We start from the raw sequence: 20,906 nt of genomic DNA, 5'->3' as shown, positions 1-20,906 counted from the left end.
GACATGATGGCCTAGCAGCTAAATCCTCACCTTGCATGCACCAGGATCCCATATGCATGCCAGTTCTAATCCTGGCAGCTCTGCTTCCCATCCAGCTCCCTGCCTGTGGCCTGGGGAAGCAGTAGGGGATGGCCCAAAGCCTTGGGACCCTGCACCTGCGTGGGAGACCTGGAAGAGCTCCTGATTTCTGATTGGCACAGCACCGGTCATTGAGGCATTTGGGGAATGAAATCATTGGACGGAAGATCTTTCTGTCTCTCCTCTCTGTAAATCTGCCTTTCAATAAAAATAAAATCTTTTAAAATACTTTTGTCTGAATTCTGTCCCACACATACTACCTATTGACTCTGGCAAATTTTACTTTTAAGTTGTTTTAATAACTTCTTTGAAAATGTTCTTTTTCTTTTAGAAATATTTATTTACCTGAAAGAGTTAAAGCAGGGTGAGGGGTGTGTGTGTGTGTGTGTGTGTGTGTGTGTGTGTGTGTAATGGATACAGAGGGGGATCTTTCCTCTGCTGGATCATTTCCCAGACAGCAGCAGAGGCCTGAGCTAGGCTGGTCCAAAGCAAGGAGCCAGGAGCTTCCTCTGGGTCTCTACCAGAGGCATAGGGACCCAAGGCCTTGAGCCATCCTTTGCAACTTTCTGAGACTACTAGCAGGGAGCCAAAATAAAAGCAAAAGAGCCAGGATTCAAACCGGTCCCATCATGGCATGCCAATGCCTCAGGTGGAGGAGTAACTTGCTATGCAACCATGCCAGTCTCCCAAACTATTAATTGTAATAATTTTATGCAGACTGTTTGGGTGGGGAGGCTAACTCTTTAATCACTTCAAACTTGGTATTGACACTTAGAGTACTTATCACAGGCTAAGGAAGGGCGAGCATGTAGGCTAATGGTTATGCTGGTTAGGATGCCCCTGGCCCGGGCAGAGCACCTTTGTTTGGTACCTGACTTTGGCTCCAGAGTCCAACTTCCTGCTAATGCAGAACTGGAGTGCTGTCCTTCAGCTTAGAGCCAAGTCCCTGGCATTCTGCAACACAAATGAAAAACAACATTTCCAATGTTTGCAGTGATCGGCCCACGCCTATTCCCATCAGCTACTCCCATGGCCCACTTCTGTTTGGAAAAGTGGTTTTAAACAACTGTATTATTTTCTCTGTACACAATCTCTCAGTCGCTGTGATCGAACAGTTTAATTCACTATTAATAGAAGCTTTCTTTCACTAGTAAATAAACAACTTGGGAACTTCTTTGGTTAGAGCTTCATGTTATTTTGATGAAGGACTTTTGCTGTGATGAGATAACCCATTGTAAAGTCCCTACTTGTTCTGACTGTTGATTTCTAGCAAGCTAGGGATATTGTGGTGGTTTCTTTCTGTGTGTCTGCCTCTTACACAGACTGTCTCTCAAAAAAAAGAGATGAATTTAAGCAGTTGTGTGTGCACAATCCCTGTATGCATAGACTTACTTGCTTAGCGCCAAAATTAACTTACCTTTTAATTTTCCATGAACTTTTGGAAATCCCCATTACTCAGCTAGCACTCAATAAAACATTTAGACATTTAGGAAAATATTGTGATATTTTAAATTAAAATATTTTGGGATTACATTTTCTTCAAAAAAAATTTAAAAACCTGTGATTGGCTTCTAATTGACCTTATGAGTCTTGAGGGAAGGTAGTCATGTGGTCCTTGGGGAAAACGTTCATGATCAGTACTGTTTACATATGCACCCATACTCCACGGGAGAAAAGGTCTTTTAATGACAGTAAGGTTGAGTCCGAAACTGACTTCAACCAAAAAGGTGAAGTTAAAGTGCCATAGAATAAGGAAAATCTGAAGTTAAAATAGTACCAGTTATTCCTTCTACCTTCACCAGGTGAACTGACAGAAGTCTTCACACAGCCCTCTTTTTCAGGTTTAGCTAGCCTCGAGACAAACTCCATCTTCCACTCTTGAGCTCTGTCACTCCCAAGGTGCCCACACATGATGCACCTTGTGGAGATGCAGATGCAGATGTGGAGGTCTGTAGTTTGGTGCCTGGAAAGCAGCAGGAAGTTGTTGGCAGCATCAGCTTAGCTCCACCATGTACTAGCTTCTTGTTCCCAGGCAAATTACTTCATCTCTCCACTGGGGCTCTTGCGCCCTCCATCCCCTCCACACCATCCCTCTCCTTCGCGTCCTTTCCTCCTCCTCCCCACGCACTTAAAGCCCAGTGTATGGAAACAGTTGATTGCACAATAATCCATTTAGTCTGGCTAGATCTCGGGTCATAGGCCCTTCACCACAAGGTGGTGTGATTCTCAGTCTTGGCAGGCCTCTGAACTGGGCCCTGGGCTTTGAGATTCTTTCCCTTTGCACCTCTGGTCAAAACCCTGTGTACCTTCTGCAGGGATTTCATGCTGTGGCTAGTTGGGCTGACTCTGATTTCACCAGTTCCACCTCTGGTTCTCCCTGGTGTCTGTAAGAGCTGTGGGCTGCATCCCAGCCTTCTACCCATGTGCTTGGAAGAACGGCAGGGGTTAGTTCCGAGGTGGAGAGCAAAGCCCTACAGCAGCTGCCACAATAGTTCCCTCGGGAAGAGTCCCAGGTTAATCACACGTGGAAAGTGCCTGGCAGTCACATGTACTGAATGGCAAGCTTCATTACTAGTTAGTGCTGCACTGGTGTGTCACTCACCCCACTGTAGTGTGCGCCTACGAAGGACGCCAGGGTGGCCCTGGGCACTGAGTTGATGGTGGAGGCCATATCCTCCGTCATGTCTTCGGATGCTTGTCCGTGACATGCCCTTTACCATATACAGCTTAGGAAGGGGCATAGTCACACTCTGCTTGGCCCTTGTGTGGTGGTTGCGTGAGCTCCTGAAGTGTGAAATTTGCCCTATTTGAAGCTATCCTAAATTGTTTGCGTTTCTTAGGAAATTCTGTAAAAATGTTACCCTTATACTTTTGTAGCATCAATACATACTTCAGTTTCTATGTGAGTACATAACGCTAGATAACTAATATGCATTTTAGTCTTTAATGATTTGTAATTCTCCAGATATGCTGAGCTTTGTTTTTTACCAACCGTTACAATTTTGATTTTCACATTCATGAAAAGATAGGGAAATTTCATTAATATTTATATTCAGCTGAAATCAAAAGACTCTAAGGACTGGGAAGAGGAACAGGCTGAGACGAACTTCCTGCTTGCTTGCCGGGGTAGAGAGAGGGAGACATCACGTATGTGTGACTGAGGATAACGTGATGGGTCTTTATGTGCTGTGAGCACAGGGAAGGCTCCAGAGCTGTTTGGTAGTTGCTTAACAATCAAAATGTTTGGCATGTATAAAAGTTTATGCCATGACTTGACCAGGTACTTTTGCTTCCATGTCCAAATACGCTTAATATTTTTGAGTTCTCTTTATTCTTTTTCTTTTGTTAAAGATTCATTTATTTTTATTACAAAGTCAGATATACAGAGAGGAGGAGAGACAGAGAGGAAGATCTTCCGTCCGATGATTCACTCCCCAAGTGTGCAATGGCCGCTGCTGCGCCAATCCGAAGCCAGGAGCCCAGATCCTCTTGCAGGTCTCCCACGCGGGTGCAGGGTCCCAAGGCTTTGGGCCATCCTCGACTGCTTTTCCAGGCCACAGGCAGGGAGCTGGATGGGAAGTGGGGCTGCCAGGATTAGAACCGGCGACCACTTGGGGTCCCAGCACTTTCAAGGCAAGGACTTTAGCCACTAGGCCACAGCCCCAGGCCGTTATCCTTATTCTTTAAATTTATTTTGGTTGTTTAAGAACAGGAAATATCCTGGTGACATCTGTACATGAGGTTTATTATTATTATTATTATTTAAAGCGATAGTATCCCCTCAGGGTGAATAAAAGTTTGCATTTCTCTCCTATGCCAATTTCTTCATTTTGGTTCCCGGAAACCTGGCTTGCCCATGGTCTGGGTTGCATCAATCAGAACATTCTTGTGGAAATTTTCTCTCGCTTTGGAAATGTACAGCAGGTGTTGGAAGATCTTTACATTAATTTCAGAGAAATTTAACTGTACTAGATATACGGTAATGCTGGATCAAGATACAGAATTTATTCCCATTTGTCTTCTAAGAAATACACATGTAAGATTGACAACAAAATGGGCATAGTGTTTTAGCATTAGCTCCATCGAAGCTGGGGGGAGTATTTTTAGTTCCTGAGCAGGTGCCAAGCAAAGTTCAAGTAGTTACCATTTCTTTTGCAGCAGTGGTTCTGCATATAATGTGTATACAGATGAGGATGAAGAAACTGAGCCTTCTCCTTCTGGACAACAGATCATTGAAAATTCCATAACCATGAACAAGATGAAGCTGCTGAAGGCCAAGATGGAGAACATGAATCTGAGCAAAAAGGTGAAGCACACAGCACCGGGTGGGCTGGGTGCAGCATTGAGCGCAGGGGTCATGGGGCTGGATGAGGTTCTGGTCTCAGTGACTTACTGAGATTTGAAAAGCGATACCTTTTTTTTCTTATTCCAACAGCACATGTGAAGCTGTTGTTCTGTAAATTAAAATAATGGTTTTTGAAAATGCGTAGTTTTTGAAAATGCATAATAAAAGATGACTTCATCTTGCTGTAATTATTTTTGTGAAATACTATGTTAACATTTAGCTGAGGTGGGTTTATCACCTACTGTGTCCACTCTAACTCAGTATAGTTTTCAAAGTCATTTCCAAGTGGCTGAGACAATATACCTTCTTCCTACGGTGACAGTTGATGGTGCTGGGTAGGTCCTCCCCTGCCCTTTTGTTGTCACACCTGCCGCTTAGTAATGATATCACATTGCCTTATCATTTGCATTTCTCCGAAGATCATTGAAATTGAGTTCCTTTCAGATGCTTAGTGGACATTTGCATATCCTTATTTTTAAAAGTAATTAATCATGTCTTTTGCTTACGTTTCTATTAGATTATATGTTTTTATTGATTTTTTAAAGTTATTCATATATTCTGAAAATGCTTTTGTTAGACATTTTTATAAATACACATGTTCAGTTGTTTTTTTTTTAACCTTTAATGGCTCCTCCCATTTTCACACAAAGTTCACAAATCATAGTGTACTTACTTGATCAATTCATATCTAAGGATACTTACTTACTTTTTCATTCGTATCTAAGGATACTTCAAAAATGTGTGGGAAGTGGGAATTAAATGTTTGTCTTGGTACAGATTTTTTTTTGAAAATTCATGTTTTATAATGATCAGAAAATTCACACAAAAACTGTATATGGGTTTGAAAATATTTGTACCAAAAGAAACCTATTTCATCTTTTTCAGGCTTTTGGAAGTACCCAGGTACACTTAAATAGGCATAAATAAAACAGGACCTTTCGCTTTAGAAAGTTCCCTCGCGGCCAGTGCCTGCCTTTTCCCACTCCCACAGATAACTACTCTTCCAGCATCTGTTACCACAAATAAGTCTTTCCTGCTCTTGAACTTCATGTAAGTGGGATCATAGAGACTATATTAGTTTCGCTCAGTTTAGTATTTTTTGGTTCATGAATGTTGTTACATGTGTCAGTTAAATCTGTCTTTGCTTCTATATTCCGCTCCACTCTGATTTACTTCACTCTGCTCCTGTTTTCTTTTGATGAAAATTTAGGTTGACTCTAGCTTTTGGTCTTTGAACATTAATGAACCTCCTTTGAACAGTCATACCCTTTTTTTTTTTTTTTTGCTGGGCATACATAGTGTTTTGCTTTGAAGTATTTCCTAAGTAATGGGGCTTAGAGTCTCAGAAAAGATGTATGTTTAACTTTGGTGGTTATACTAAGCAATTTTGCAGGTTTGAACCATTAGTGATATGAGATTTCCAATTAGTTCCATATCCTTGACAATATGACATTGTCAGCTGCTTCCATTTTACTCATTCTAGTGGATGTGTCATGGTTTTCATTATATTTGTCTCATGAGGAATATTGTTGGATTTTTATTGTAAAGTTATTTTTTAGACTTCCCTTATTTTTACTTAATAAAATGTACAATGATTGGACCCATTCATGCATCTCTACAAGCAACAGGGGCTTCTCCATCCTTGATACTTCTTTTTTTTTTAAAGTTTACATTGATAATAGCTGCACATACAGTGGAGCACTATTCATAGTGGCCATGACAGAGAATCAACCAAGCGCCCATCATCAGATGAACAGAGAAAGGAAGTATACATACATGCAAACGAATATTATTCAGCCATTAAATCTTACCAAGAGCAGCCAAATGATTGGAACTGGAGGATAACATGTTAAGCAAAAGGAACAAGACACAGAAAAATAAATATCTCATGCTGTTTCTCATGTGTGGAAACTAAGACTCAACCTGAACACAGAGCAGCGCTTGTTAGTGGCTGAGAGGAGGAGTGCAGGACAGAGAAATTTTGGATCCAGGAGATAAGTCAGAGGTCAATGGAAAGGATAAGTCCCCAGCATGGGACAGCACAGTGTGTGACTCTAGCCCACGAGTCCTCATGCTGCAGTCATAAAGCAATGTCCAAGAAGGGAGACGTTGTCACCCTGATCTTATCAACACGTGTGTTATATGTGCACGGAATTGTTGAGTTGTTCACTACTGCTGTGATTATTGCCCATTGAAACGTTGTGTCTTAGGAGGTGCTAAGTAAGGTCTTTTTCTCGCTTTCTAATCAGGGTTTCTGACTAATGCTTGGTTATTTATAAGCCATTTTATAAACTGAATGCAAATTCTTTGTCAGGTTATGGTTTCTAACACTCTATTGCTTGCTTTTTCACTTTCTCATTCTTTTGATGAGTAAATGGTATGAATGCATTCTCATCAGTTTTAATTTTGAGATTAGCACTTTTTTTGTAATGTTTTGTGAGACATTTCCCCTAGCTCAGGCCATAAAGATATGTTCTCACGTTTTTTACCAGCTTTATTACTCGTAGTATCTATTCCTTGTTTAGATCAACCAACCATCTGTCCTTTTTTGTGTTTACTGTATAGTAAGGATTAGATCTTTTTATCCAGATAGAGAACAATTGACCTAGATATGTAAGGGAAAAAATCCTTTCCCTACAACCAAGTTAAGAGAACATGGGACAGAAACCACAAAAAGGAAAGACAAATGTTTTCAACGATCTCAAGACCCTCACCCTCAGAAATTGAGACTAGGAGGCCACCACTTTGAACTGACTCGACTCAGCTGACATTTAAAGAATAGTCTCCCGACAAAGCAGAAGGCACAGATCTCTGTAAGAGCATGCGTGCAGAACATGCAACATTTGCCTTTTTGTGACTAGCTAATTTCTTTTAGGATAGTGAACGTCTCTGAGGTTCATCAACATAATAACAAATGTCAGACTTTTCCCTTTTAAGGATGAGCAATCATATCATATTTTATTTCAATGGTTAACTCTTACTGGACACTTGGTTAAATAACGGTGCCATGAACATGATGGGTACAGATATGTCTCAGACACCCTGTTTTCAATTCTTCGGGATATATACCAGAAGAAAATAACTCTATTGTTTTCAAAACCAGCACGTTGTTTTTCACTGTGGCTCTACCATTTGGATCTTTTGGCTCCAACTTACTCAACTAAATGAAAATCAATAAACATTTTATTTTCTGATGTTAATATGTACATCATTTCAACTTTTCAAGAAAACTTAACATTTGCAAATCACTCTTCTATCCTTATTCCCACTTGCTTAAATGAAATGTATCCAATAGTTACTGTCATTTTACTGTTTTCCGGTGTTCCCTCGGTGTTCATTCTTAAATATTCAATAGATAACCTCTTTGGGGATGGTAGAATTTGGTTTTTATTCCTGAAATGATTTTATTTTCTGCAGATTATTTCTCGAATTTCTCAAGTCCCATTTCATAGCATCCTTAATTTTTGTCTATTTTCGGATTTTAGATAAGGATTTTTTTTTAATCTGTAAAATCTGTGCAAAAAAAGAAATTGCTTATTTCAAGAGCACCCTCTTGTCTCGCTGTAGTGAAGTCGTTTTACAATCAAGGCACTCTTGTCGGAGACATGGACTCCAAGTGTGCTTTCGGACTTTCATTCCTTGGCATCTGTAGGATTTTTGCTTTGTCATTTCTGTTTTCATTTTGTTCACAATTCCTCAGGAGCATCAAAGTGTGCCCTTTGCTTTCAGTTGACCCCCCCCCCCAAAAAAGGCTGCTTTCTTGAAGCTACCTCTTTGCACCTTGAACAGTTCCAAGTCATTTCCTTTTGATTGTCCAGTTTGATATCTATCCTGGATCTTAGACTTGTTTTCAGTATTCACGTGGCAAATCAGGCTTGCTTGCTTCTTTCCTTCCTTTCTGTGTTGTTGTTTTTTTAATCTTTTTTTCCCATCAACCCTAAGTTATCACACACTCTCTTTTGCCCCTTTTCTTTTTCTTGGTGAGGCTCCACATTCTTGCTTGTCTCACTGTAGCCATGGGCTTTGCGGATGAGCTCTCTGGAATTGAGTGTTTTTCTACTCAGAGAAAATTTCATATTTTTATTATACATCTAGTTTATTGAAGGCATCAATTTTATTTGTTTATATTGTTCTGTGCATGTTGTTTCAGTGAATAGAGAATTTCAGATTCAAGCAACTGCTGTTAATCTTCTAGAGTCTAAAACTCGTAACTTTGATTTTTTTGGAGATTGCTTTTGGTAGACACAGAATTGCAAATTGGTAAGCCATAATCCTAGAGTAAAGGCAGCTGGAGGATTCGGTTCATCTTTCCAAGGTTCTTATTTCTTAGCTCTTCTAGTGCTCTTTGCCTCAACTTATATCTGCTGAATTATCGCGCTTTTCTTCCATTTTGCTGTGTTTTTTTTCTTTGAAGTAGAGGTGTTGGCCATCAGATGTTCCTTCCCACTCTGATCCTTGCTGGTGACTGCGGTGTTGGCTTTTAAGAATTAAAGACTTTTTATTTGTAGTCCGCAGTGAAGCCAGGTGCGGTCTTCCTACGGGCCTCTTCCAGGGGAATCTCACTGGAATAGTGGAGTCTTTTGTCTGTGAGTTGTGACCATACGTGTGAAATGTTGCTTACTAGAGAAGTTCATTGGACTCTGTGTTGAGGGTTTTATTAGGCCTGTTCATATCATACCCTATTGCCAGCAGGTGCATTTCAGATTTCCAGAATGAAAGCAGAATCCAAAATAAGCTATTGTTTGTACATAGCAAACCACCCTTCCCAGTTAGGCTTATGGTAACCCTCCCAAGATGCAACATACCACACGCCAACCAAACACCCATGAGCCAGACAAGGCTTTTTAGATATAGCACAGGCCTGCTAGCTTTTTCTGCACACAAAATAATAGTCAACACTTGTTCATCTAACTAGGGTCAACTGTGGACATCTGAAATAGGTCAGCATTGTCAGATCTGATAGCATTCACCTGTTTCCATCTCAGAACTCTAATCAGTGATATGGAAAAATAATAAAGCAAAATTAACAGTCTCAGAAAGTATACTTAAGGAAGATAGCAATATTCATAATCATGTCTTGGGATTTAAATCTTTCTAAATACTATAAATTGAGGTCATCAAAAGGCCAATCTGTGACAGTAAGTGACGTTTTCTTCCAGCATTGGTTTTTGTAAATCAGCAGAGAAAAGGACTGTGTGATGGAATTATATGTTGGTTCTTATCTTTTAGCCTAAGAAGGTTGCAAAGATAAAGCCTCGCCCACCAATAGCCCCGCGACCTTCTAGTGGTCCCACCACAGCTGCTCGCCACAGGTTGTTAAGGGTCCTGCCCCACATTGGGCAGTCCTGTTTGCCTTCTGGGAATACCCATGCACCTGATGTATCGGGCCAGGGGATCGCGAGTCTGGGACCTCAGCCCCCTGCCGAGAGCGCCCTGCCATCCATCACTCGCGACTTTCTTAAGGAGGAAGACAAGTGGGAGAGTACCAGCCCCCCAGCTCATGCCAGCGGTCACGTCAAACTACCGCCTCAGCTCCCTCATTTTGAGTTTGAGAAGGACGAAGAGCTTGCCGAGTCTGTTCTCCATCTCGGATCAGCCCTGCCTAGGCGAATCAAACACTTGCCATCTAACAGCGAAGATGACCCCGTCTTGTTTCCCACTTCGAAAGAGTGGGTGACTGAAGACTCGCTGCTGCCCGAGGTGGAGGCATTGGACTCGTTGGCGGAGGGAAGTGCTGAGGGGCCGAGCAGAGGCCTGGAGGGCGCAGAAAAGGGCAGTTCAGAGTTTCTCATCACTAACGCTGGGAAAGGGCTGAAAGCCACGGAGCAGTGTCTAAAACAGGCCACTCGAGTGCTGAGCGGTGAATCCGCAGACACTGGAGTTCTCAACCGCGAACTAAGCCCTCCCAAGAGCAGACTCTTGTCACCCCTTCGCTGCCCCACGTCGGTGTCACTGCATGACACCCTGGGGAAACCACAGAGACTGGTTAAGTGTTTTGAGCCAGGCAACCTGCAGTCCCCTGCTTCGCAAAGCGTGCTGCGGTCGTTGGAGCTCCGAAACACCACAGACCCTTCTTTCTCTAGAACTACTCGCTTCCGAGCTGTGAAAGTCGATTCCCCAGGGAAAAGACCCGACATCATTTCTAAGGTTGAGGCTCGGGGCATCACAGAAATGGCCAACAAAGCTTCCAGAGAACCTGTCGGAAGCGTCAATAACATTGGTTTTCTCGCTTCCCTCGCCCGGAGCGCAAGTAGGGACAGTTTGCAGAGCACATGTGGGGCAGGCAGGCATCGGGCGCCGGCAGTTGGGCTGCCCGCAGCCCTGCCGCATTTTCAGGAAGAAAGCCTCCGGAGAAGCTCGCCTCAGTTAGAGCCGACCGAGTATTTTCTAGTAAGTATTCACCTTTCAACATTGTCCAATAGCTAGCCTCGTGGTAGTGATTCACCATTGTCCACTTTCTGCTTACTTAAAATAAAACGGGCCCATGAGACCTTTCTCGTATGTTGATCAGAAAATAATAACCTACGGTAATGCTTTCTGATGACGGAATTTTAATTTGGATTTATTTGAAAGGGAAGGAGAGAAAAGCTGACATGTTCTCTCTGCTGCTTCACTCGTCAGATGCCCAGTACAGTTGGGGCTGAGCCAAAGGCCAAAGCCTAAACCTGGGAACTCGTTCAAGGTCTCCCCTGTGGCAGGGCGCCAAGTACTTGAACCACGGTCTGTTGCCTCCCAGGGTGTGCCTTAGCAGGACTCTAAAATCAGCAGTGGAACCTAGACTCAAACCCAGCTGTGCTGACACATAGGGCCAGCACATCCACTGGAGTCTTACATTAGGCCGCATGCCTGCCCCAGTGACTGAATTCTAAAGAATTGGTTTGTCCTAAATTGAGAATTGTGATGGAAAAGCAAGTTCCTGTGAGCAGTTTGTCATATTTCTAAATGCTAGATATTTTTATTAATGTTTTTCCTAAGTAGGAACTCTCATCTAGATAATCAATTTGTTTCTCTTAAATAAACGCAGTATTGTTACCTGCTAAGAAGCAGATTCAAAGTTAATTTAATTAAATAAAATTAGATGACATTGTTTTAAATCACAGCCCCCACAGCATCTCGGTAATGAAATATGAATATTTTCATGTTTGGCAGTGTCATCTATTCTCCATTGACTCACTTCTGTAGATGTTTTGTGTTTTAATTGTAGTCTACCCGTGCTATTGGAATGAATGGAAATAATGCAGCAGCAGGGAAAAGAGTAGGTAAGCTACAGATCATTTTGAAAACGATATAAGGCTGATAATCGTATTATATGCATAATGTTGAAGTTTCAAAGAGAACTAAGAAAAACATTCCCTGTGGTCATGTGCAGAGTAAACTCCTCCCTTTCCGATTAAGACAATAATTATGAGACCCAAGGCAGGACTTATATGAATAATAAAGTTTCAGACACACACACCTCTTGTCTGGGAAGAATAATGACAAAGTTATTGAAGAGTTAACACATACTGGCCAGCCCCCAATCAGGGACTACACCTGAGCCGTGGTGGGCTGCTGCCTGGGTTTGAGGAATTGCCCTTAGAAGACAAAGATGTTGGTCAAGAATCGCATTTACTAAACTTGTTATGTCTGGGTCAAAGAGATGGCCACTGTGTAGCAGCCCTTTCTAAGGCCCAGTGGTACAAGTGGCTTTGACAGTAGCACTTCCTTCCACCAGCAGTAACGCCTTAAATAAGCATGAGGCAATCATCCTGTTCAATAGGGCGAGGAGCCATTATCAACCCATCTTATGTTTCAAAACGCAGGCCAGAAGCCCATTACCATAATATGTCTCCCTTAGAGTCCGCAGAGTTTTAAGAGACTTTATTACAATAGCCATGTGAATTTTAAATAGTTTCTTTAAAAATCTTATTTATTGGAAAAGTAGACTGGAGGGAACCTTTATCTAGGAGTTCACTCCTCAAAAAACCTGCAACAACCGGGGCTGAGCCAGGCTGAAGCCAGGAGCCTGGAACTCACCCTGGGTCTCCCATATGAGTGGCAGGGACCCAAGCACTTGAACTTTTGCCTGCTGCCTTCAGGGTGTGCACCAGCAGCAAGCTGGCCTAGAAACACAGCAAAGACCCAAACCCAGGAACTCCATCAGGAGATACTATCATCTTAACTGCTGTGCCAAATGCCCACCCTGAGGAGACACTGGTCAGAGGCAGTGAGCAAAGTTGGACGCTAAGAATTCAGTCTAGTTCATCCAAGTGAGTGGCAGGAACCCAACAACTCGAGCCATCACCACCTCTTCCCAGGGGCTGCATTACCAGGAAACTGGAATTAGGAGGTGAAACTGGGCATCCATCTCAGTCACGGCACTTTGGGACACAGGCATCCTTAACAGCGCTTTAACTGCTAGGCCAAATGCCTGATGCAGATTTGTCATCTGAACCATTTCCAAGTGTCTGCTCAGTGGCTTTGAGAGCATGCATGTTGTTGGGCAACTTCCTGCCCTCTTCTCCAGAGCTGTGTGTTGCAAAACTGAAACTTTGCATTCACTAATCAAGGAACTCCCTGTTTCCTCCTTCCCAGTATCACTGTCTTCCCTGCATTTAATTTCCTGTATGTATGCTCTGACTCATCCATGTACCTCATACGTGACATTACAGGGTGCTTGTCCTTTGGTCATGCACCAACACAGTCAGTCGGGGTGGAGAGCACTCTGCTGTAGCTCTTAGACAGCTTTGCAGAGGTCCAAAAGTTCTTTGCTGCGTTGATCAGCTGTCTTGGTGCTTTCCTAAACAACATGTGGAACTGGCTCATTGTTTGACTGGTCCTACTTATCTTCAGGGTTTATGTTGTAGCAAATGTTCGAACTTCCTTGCTTTTTAAGGCTGATGCTCCATGTGTCTGTGTATGTGAGAACACACACATACCACACTTGGCTTCTCCGTTCTGTTAGTAGACACTTGTGTTTTTTACTCATTTTAGCTGTTGTGAGTAAACGGTGCTATGGACTTCTCTATAAGACACTGCTTCCCATTGTTTGGGTAATATACCAGAAGCGAAATTGCTGGATTGTGTAGCATTGCTACCTTGAGTTGTGTGAGGAAGCAGCATATTGTTTTCACAGTTGCTGAATACGATGTTAGACTTCTGCCAATAGACTTCCTGGGTACGAATTTCTCCTGATCATCTATTGTCTTCTTATTTCGTTATTACTAACCAGTGTAATTAGTGTGAGATGGTATGTCATTGTGACTTTGCATTTCTGTAATGATCAGCGATATTGATTCTTACTGATAAGTTTTGTGTGTTTATTGACTATTTGGGCTTTTTGTTGGGGAGAGATGTCAAGTTTGGGTTCTTGTTGTTAGGAACTGGTTGTATGTTCTGACTAGTAACCAGTTACTATATGCATGAGTGGCAGGATGCTCTTCCAGTCCTGCAGGTTGTCTTTCTATTGAGTTTGGTAATGTCTTTTGGTGCATCTAATTGGCCTGTTTTCTTCTTCATCATCTCATGCTTTTGGTGTGTCACATCCAAGAAATAACTGCCAAACCCACAGTCATGAATCCTTTCCCCTATGTTTCCTCTCTTACGTTTTACAGTTCAGATTGTTATATTTAGGTTTTTGGTCCATTTGGAGTTTATTTTGGTGTTCAGATTAAAATAAGAGTCCAAGTATAAATATCTGTTTCACCCAGGACCATTTGCTGAAAAGACTTTCTTTCCCATTAATGGTCCTGGTTCAAAATGGTTTAACTGTACATGTAAGCATTATTTGAGATCTTTTAAAAAAGTATTTGTTTGTTTGTTTGTTTGAAGGAAGAGAAACAGAGAGCAGAGAGAGCTGATTTTAGTATTTACTCTCTGGACACTCACCATGGCCATGGCTGAGCTGAGGCCAAAGCCAGAAGGTCAGGAACACGGTCCAGATACCCCACGTGAGTGGCAGGGGCCCAGTTAACTGAGCCATCACTGCTGCCTCCCAAGGTGTGGTGTTAGCAGGGAGCCAGAGCAGAAGCTGGAGGTGGCTGTTGAGCTCATCAGTGAACTAAAGGGTCACCATGGCCTCTTAACACCATTGTTTAAGGCAGAATTTTCTGATCCTGAATTTCAAAGACAACTGTGACTAGATGAGTTCCTGTTACGTATTATAACATATGGCTTTCCTGTAACGCCTGCACAACGCTCTTAAAATAAGAACATCCCCCATTGTGCTGTGAAATATTAGTGCCCTTAAAGATTCATGAGAGAATTCCTACTGGATTTGTGCCCAGGCAGTCAGTTGGTTAGTTGTTACAAATCTTATCCCTACGCTTTTGTTGTTGTTTGTTCGCAAAATCTAGGCGTATGTTTTAGACTAATAGTTTGCTGTTTACTGAGCACCCAGTCTGGGTTGTGGCAAAGACAGGACACCGATTAATTTTAAATCCAAATTGTTGAACCCTTGAAAGATTTCCAGAGACTTTCAGCTGCTGCTTCTCATTTGTTTTCTTTGCTGGTTGTTTCCTGGCTCTGAGTGCCACCCAACCCTGTGTGCTTGTGCTCGCCTCCTAACAGCTGTGGACAGGAACGTTGAGGCTCTCTCTCAGGACTGGGGTTTGTTGGCATCTGGCCCGTTCTAAGAGACATTTCACTTGGTAATTAAAGATTTTAATCTTTATTCTATAATAATGGATGTACTCTTGGTTAAGGTAAGAAATCAAGTTGTTACAATAATGTGAAATATAGTAACTATTTCTTGGGAAGCTAAAAGTACTGTGAAAATGAGCTGTTAGTCACTAATGATATCATTATATCATTATATTGTCAAAATGCTTTTCCACTGGTGAATGTAAGAGCCAGCAGGGAAGCAGGTTGGCTGAGGAAGGAGGGCCTTGAGGCCATGCTGTTGCACCTAGTGGCATGCCCAAAAGCCAGATGTGGGGGCAGGCCAAGTAAGGGATCACTAGAGCATCTCCCCAGACCAGGCTGCTGCACCCATTGGCATGCCCAAGAGCCAGGGTTGGGGGCAGGCAGGCCAGGCAGGGAGTTCTAAAGGATCTCCTAGACTAAGCTGTTGCACCCACTGCATGCCCAAGAATCAAATCGGGTGGGGAGGGAGGCAGGCAGCCCTAGAGAGCCTCCCCAGGCCAGGCAGCCGTGCCTACTGACATGCATAGGTACCAGGGCTGGAGGCAGGCCAGACCAGGGACCTAAACAGCCAATATGCTAGGACTCTCAGAGCCAGACCACAGCTCCCACTACGGGAGCAGACCCACCAAAAAGGTTTTTGATGTTGGCAAGCAACCCATCCTTTCATCACCTGATGGCTTTAGACACATTCAAAATCTCTGACATCAGGGACCCGTGGGTGTATGGTCTGGCCCAAGCATACCTGATGCGTGATTAGACCACCTAACATTGCTCACTCCTGAGCAAAGAAGCCAACAACATCTCACAGTAGTGACGAAGATGTGGAGGACTTGGTCGTTAAGGTCTCCAGCAGTGAGAGGGATCCATCAGATGAAATAGATCCAAACCTGGGATAGGCAAACCCTGTTCCCCTAGTCAGCAGGAAGTAACCACAGAAAATAGGACAAATCTACATCCCTGAGCAACCTTTAGATTAAGAGTCAAAAAATGTGAAGAGGAAATGAAACAGAGCAGGAAGGTAGTTGGCTTAGGGTCACAGCGTGGAAGCCACGCTGCCCCAGTCCTTTGTAAATCCCACCTGCCTATCAGTGAGGGGCCGCTCTCCCAGGAAATACTTCCCCTCAGCTGAGATCTGGGGTTGTGCCGTAATGCCTGCTCGATGGGGAAGGACCATCTCCCTTCCCACTGGTGCAGAATGGAAGGCAGAAACATGTCCCCCTCCTCTCCTGCCGCCCCCTGATTCTCTCCACTCCATCATGCCCTACTTCCTCCCGTGATCTCCTCACCTTTTAAATAAACTTTTTTTTTTAAAAAAAAGGTGATTTTCACATGTGTGAATTAATTTGTCCTTAAGATCCTTTATGACCGAGGGAGGAAAACGCATGCTATATTACTTAAAAATAATGACGTCTTGAAGTTTTCAGATGCATGACGTACTTGCTCACGGCTTGATGAATTTGCTCTCTGTAGTGTAGGACCAACATGCTGGTTTAGTGTTTCTCTGGGGTGGATAAACAGGATAATTCTATTATAGGTATGATGGTCTCAGAGGGCTTCTCAGATAGGATTTTGAACCAGTCATTTTTCTTGGTAATCTCAAGATTGGATGCACTCTGTAATAATCAAAAACATTGGCCACTCCAAAACATCTTACAAATGCCAGCCCTAATGAGCAGAAATCTACTGTAAGCTTAAAAACAGTTCCACTGAAACTCTGCTTGCAGTCTATAAATAAATATAAAAGGTACAGATTAAATATTCACAGCATTGATGTTATTGAAGGCAGAGTGTGTTTTGCCTTTTGCTTTATAGCATCTCACTTTGAGAATTATGCGCCTGTGTTAATCAGTGTCTTTTTCTAAACAGGCGAATGCTCCCATCATCTGCCACCTGTGAAAGCCCCTATACAAACAAAGAAGAAAACGACCACGCATTGTTTTCTTTGTGGCAAGAAAACAGGATTGGCTACTAGCTACGAATGCAGGCAGGTTGGCCAGGACGCCTTCTCTGGGGTGACGCATTTAGGGGATAATGCAAAAATAAACCATGATTTAAATTGACCTTCCACACCATCATGAGCTGAGGGGCCAAGGGCTCCAGAAGGCAGAAGCATGTCCGCCCTGCCCTTTAAATTAGGACAGGCTTTTGTTTTTATAAGACTAGATTTAAAGTTGGCTAACTATAAATGGTCACCGTTTTATGGTACATTATTGTTGCTACACAGATTAATAAGAATAATGGGTTTATTTTTTCTCCCTGAAAATTAGCATTGATTGCCCCCAAAAGATGGTGTTTGCCTTAGGTTGAGAGTGGGTATTGAAAATAACAGCTGCATTTTAGGGGGCGTTTTGCTCAAATGAAAATAGCTTATGATACTAGGAATATTTTTTAACAGCTCTTTCATGGTGTAGGTTTGACTTTATTGAATTGGCTCATGAGACTGAATTTCTCAGAAATCCAAAATCCTTCCAGATAGAGTAGAGGGAAGAGAAGTCGAGGGCAGCACAAGCTTCCAGTTTAGATTCATAGACAGTGGGCTTGCCCCCTGGGGCCTGCTGTGCGGTTGGTGAGCGGAAGGCAAATGCCAGAGCTGAGACTGCCAATGCGAGCAGAGAGCTGCTGGCTGTCTGCCCGAAGCCAAACTCTTGTCTTCCAAAGAGAGGAGCCTTTCCCAGAAGTGTGACTATTCACGTACGTTTTCCTTGTGCCTTAGATGTGGAAACAACTTCTGTGCCTCTCATCGCTATGCAGAGGCTCACAGCTGCACCTACGATTACAAGAGCGCAGGGAGGAGGTATCTGCAGGAAAAGAACCCTGTGGTCAATGCACCCAAACTGCCAAAAATCTAACTTGTCGGCACCTTCCTGTCCGGCCCGAGGAGTCGTATTAGAATGACAGAAGAAATATTGGTCAGACTGCATTAGTTTTGTTTGACTCTCAAAAGATTGGCCAGATAACAAAAGCCGATAATGCATACTGTCGGGGAATGAAAATGCTACTGTATTTGACATCTTTATTCTTTGGTGAATTGGAAGTTTTCAAAGTAGTTTCCAAAAACTGTACACTATAATGAATTAACTTTGTTATTGCATGTCTTGTGTTAAGTGTTTTATATTGGATACTGCAATGTTACCAAACAATTCTTCGAAAGATGCACTTTAGGAAGGTAATGTTGACTTGGGCTTCCGTGTCAGAGAGAGACGTACAGGGCTGACGACACGGCTCTTCACAGATCAACCACCTGTGCTTTTTTGTGTGTATGTGGGGGTGGGGCAGACGAGATTTTTTTTCTTTTTTAGTCCTATATGTGAAAGTTTATTGAGTTTACTGGCAAGTTGCTTTTGAAGCCACTTTATAGAAGAAATAGAACATTTGGTTTTCCTGTGTGGTTTTTAATACATGTGTTGTTTCCATGTTCGGAGTGGCATTCAGAGATATATCTGTTCTATAAAACACATCATGTTTATCATAGCATTTATTTCTTTAACTCCTACTTTTTGGATGGCAGTTTTAACATAGAGCATGTCCCACCCGTTGACATTGCACGTAGGAAGCAGCTTCTCACCCTTTTTTTTTGCAAGATGACTACCTTTACAATAAAATCTCACAACTTGGTTTGTTTTTCCTAAACGTTGAGTGCTATTACCAGGAGAAATTCAAATAAAGGCTGAATTGCATTATGAAGTTGTTTATTGGATTATTTATCATTTTCTTTTACACATCTTAAGTAAAACCACCAAATAAATTGGTAATCCTACTTGGGAAAAATATCAACATCAAAATGTTCTTCAGGGTATGAGGGTTTTACATTTGATCTTAGCCAAAGGCCGAGAAGCAATGCAGTATGAGGGTTTTGACCCCCGGGGGTAACCAGTAAACCATTCAGGCTTCTTGCAGGCCACTTGCTCTGCAGAGGCCGATGGGGGCTCGGCACTGGGAAATAGCTGGTGGGCAACCCCATGGACTGCACCTCTGGTTCCGCATAGATACCAGAATGCTAATTAGATGTGGCATCAGACTCTGTTTCCACTTAGGACCCTGTCTGTTCTCCGAGAACTCTCTTATCCTTCCCATAATCCCTGTAAGACGTGGTATATCGGTAGAGGAAGGTGCCTTCAAGAGCAAGTAGGAAATTGGTTTGACAGAATAATCACTGGAACACTCAAGCTTTGCTTTCTTGGGTTAATGAAAAATGTCTTCATTTGGGTTAATGAATAATTGAGCTTTTCATCCCTTATCAAAGAAAACAGTCATTTTAGCTACTTAAGAACTCAGCTAGTGGAGGGGATTGTTGAAAACAGGCCAAGCCGTATTTATTCTATAAACACAGTTATTCTCCAGTGCACATGAATGCTCAGGGTGTGCTCAATACGCACTTAGTTGGCTAACTTCTTAAAATCAAGCCTGTGAGTAGAACTAAGTCTTAAATTGTACAAAAGATTTTGGTCAAAGTTCAATCTTTTTACTAAAGTAGTTCAAAGATAAACCACTTTAATTCAAGAAATTGTATCATTATTGGGAGGCATTTTTTTAAGCTTTCAACTGTTGCAGGGATGCCATCTGAGTTCTCAAGTCCCCATTTCTGCCCTTAGAGTCCCGGGCATTTACAGAGGGCCTGTGGGAGCCGTGGCTAAACATTAATCGATACTGATTGGATTGATCAACCTATCCATGATTTTTAAAAAAGATTTATTTATTTTTATTGGAAAGGCAGATATACAGAGAGGAGGAGAGACAGGAAGATATTCTGCCTGCTGATTCACTCCCCAAGTGGCCGCCACAGCTAGAGCTGAGCCAATCTGAAGCCAGGAACCAGGAACCTCCTCCGGGTCTCCCACATGGGTACAGGGTCCCAAGGCTTTGGGTTGTTCTCGACTGCTTTCCCAGGCCACAGACAGGGATCTGGATGGGAAGCAGGGCTGCCGGGATTAGAACCTGTGCCCATATGGGATCCTGGCAGGCACGTTCAAGTCGAGGACTTTAGCTGCTATGCTACCGTGCCATGCCCTATCCATTTTTTAAAAAAAGATCATTTAAATTTTATTTAGCTAAACCCATTTCAGATGACAAAAAAGAAATTGGTTTTTACAATTTAAAAAGCAGTAAATGTTCAGTTTAAGCAACATTAAAAATGATTTCCAACTTTTAACACATGAGATATTTCCAAGTTACAGTTAGTGTAAATCAGTATAGAATGGCATATCCAAATATCCAGGTGTTTTAAATTGAATTTATTGTGTAACTTGTGAGTGGATTTGATTATAAAACACAAGACAGGGATTCACTTTTTCATTCATTTCATATGATTTTAAGCCATTGTGGAATCATCACACATGTATCTTTCAGTGTGACTCCTATACCACTGTTAGGTCATGAGACAATAATAGTTGATGCATGGATGGACGTTTTTAAATAATTACAAATTTTAATGTAAGTAAAAAATATATAAACAGTTTAAGTTGAGGTAAATTGATTCAAGTTAAAAACCATCAACTGAACATTGAAATTCAATCATTGTCAGCCATGGTTGTTGACCGTGGAAGATCTCTCTCCCTCTGTCTTTCCTCTCTCTCTAACTGATTTTCAAATTATCTTTTAAAAAAAGAAAAAACCCTGAGTGACTGAGATGTAGAAAATGAAGATACCATGTTTTAATTTTTTATAGCGGGGCAAAGGGTGGGGGGTGGTTCTTGTCTGTGTGAGCTGCTTGGGCTGCCCCTGACCCAGAGCAGAGAGCCTGGGTTCAAGTTCTAACTGCTTCCTGCTTCCTGCTGCTTGCCAGTAAACAAAGCAGTTGTCAAGGCTCTGGTACTTGGGTTTATTTTGTTTGTTTTAATGATTCTTCATTTTTTTCCCACTT

The 20,906-nt window shown here is 42.3% G+C and overlaps 1 protein-coding gene across 1 annotated transcript in view; it reads left to right on the top strand.

Annotated features, from left to right (window-relative positions):
• Positions 1-18,726, top strand: part of ZFAND4 (zinc finger AN1-type containing 4) — a 42,750-nt gene extending 24,024 nt beyond the window's left edge. The window contains exons 5-9 of the mRNA XM_040970427.1: positions 4,240-4,384; positions 9,653-10,813; positions 11,628-11,682; positions 16,913-17,030; positions 17,760-18,726. Coding sequence (XP_040826361.1) covers positions 4,240-4,384; positions 9,653-10,813; positions 11,628-11,682; positions 16,913-17,030; positions 17,760-17,895 — 1,615 coding nt within the window. The 3' untranslated portion in view covers positions 17,896-18,726. The remainder of the gene's footprint in view (positions 1-4,239; positions 4,385-9,652; positions 10,814-11,627; positions 11,683-16,912; positions 17,031-17,759) is intronic.
• The last annotated feature ends 2,180 nt before the right edge of the window (positions 18,727-20,906 follow it).

This window comes from Ochotona curzoniae, unplaced genomic scaffold (genome assembly GCF_017591425.1).
Source record: "Ochotona curzoniae isolate NIBS_2020 unplaced genomic scaffold, NIBS_Ocur_1.0 scaffold_4763, whole genome shotgun sequence".
NCBI classification, from domain to species: Eukaryota; Metazoa; Chordata; class Mammalia; order Lagomorpha; family Ochotonidae; genus Ochotona; species Ochotona curzoniae.
This window is presented reverse-complemented; position numbering and strand designations above follow the sequence as displayed.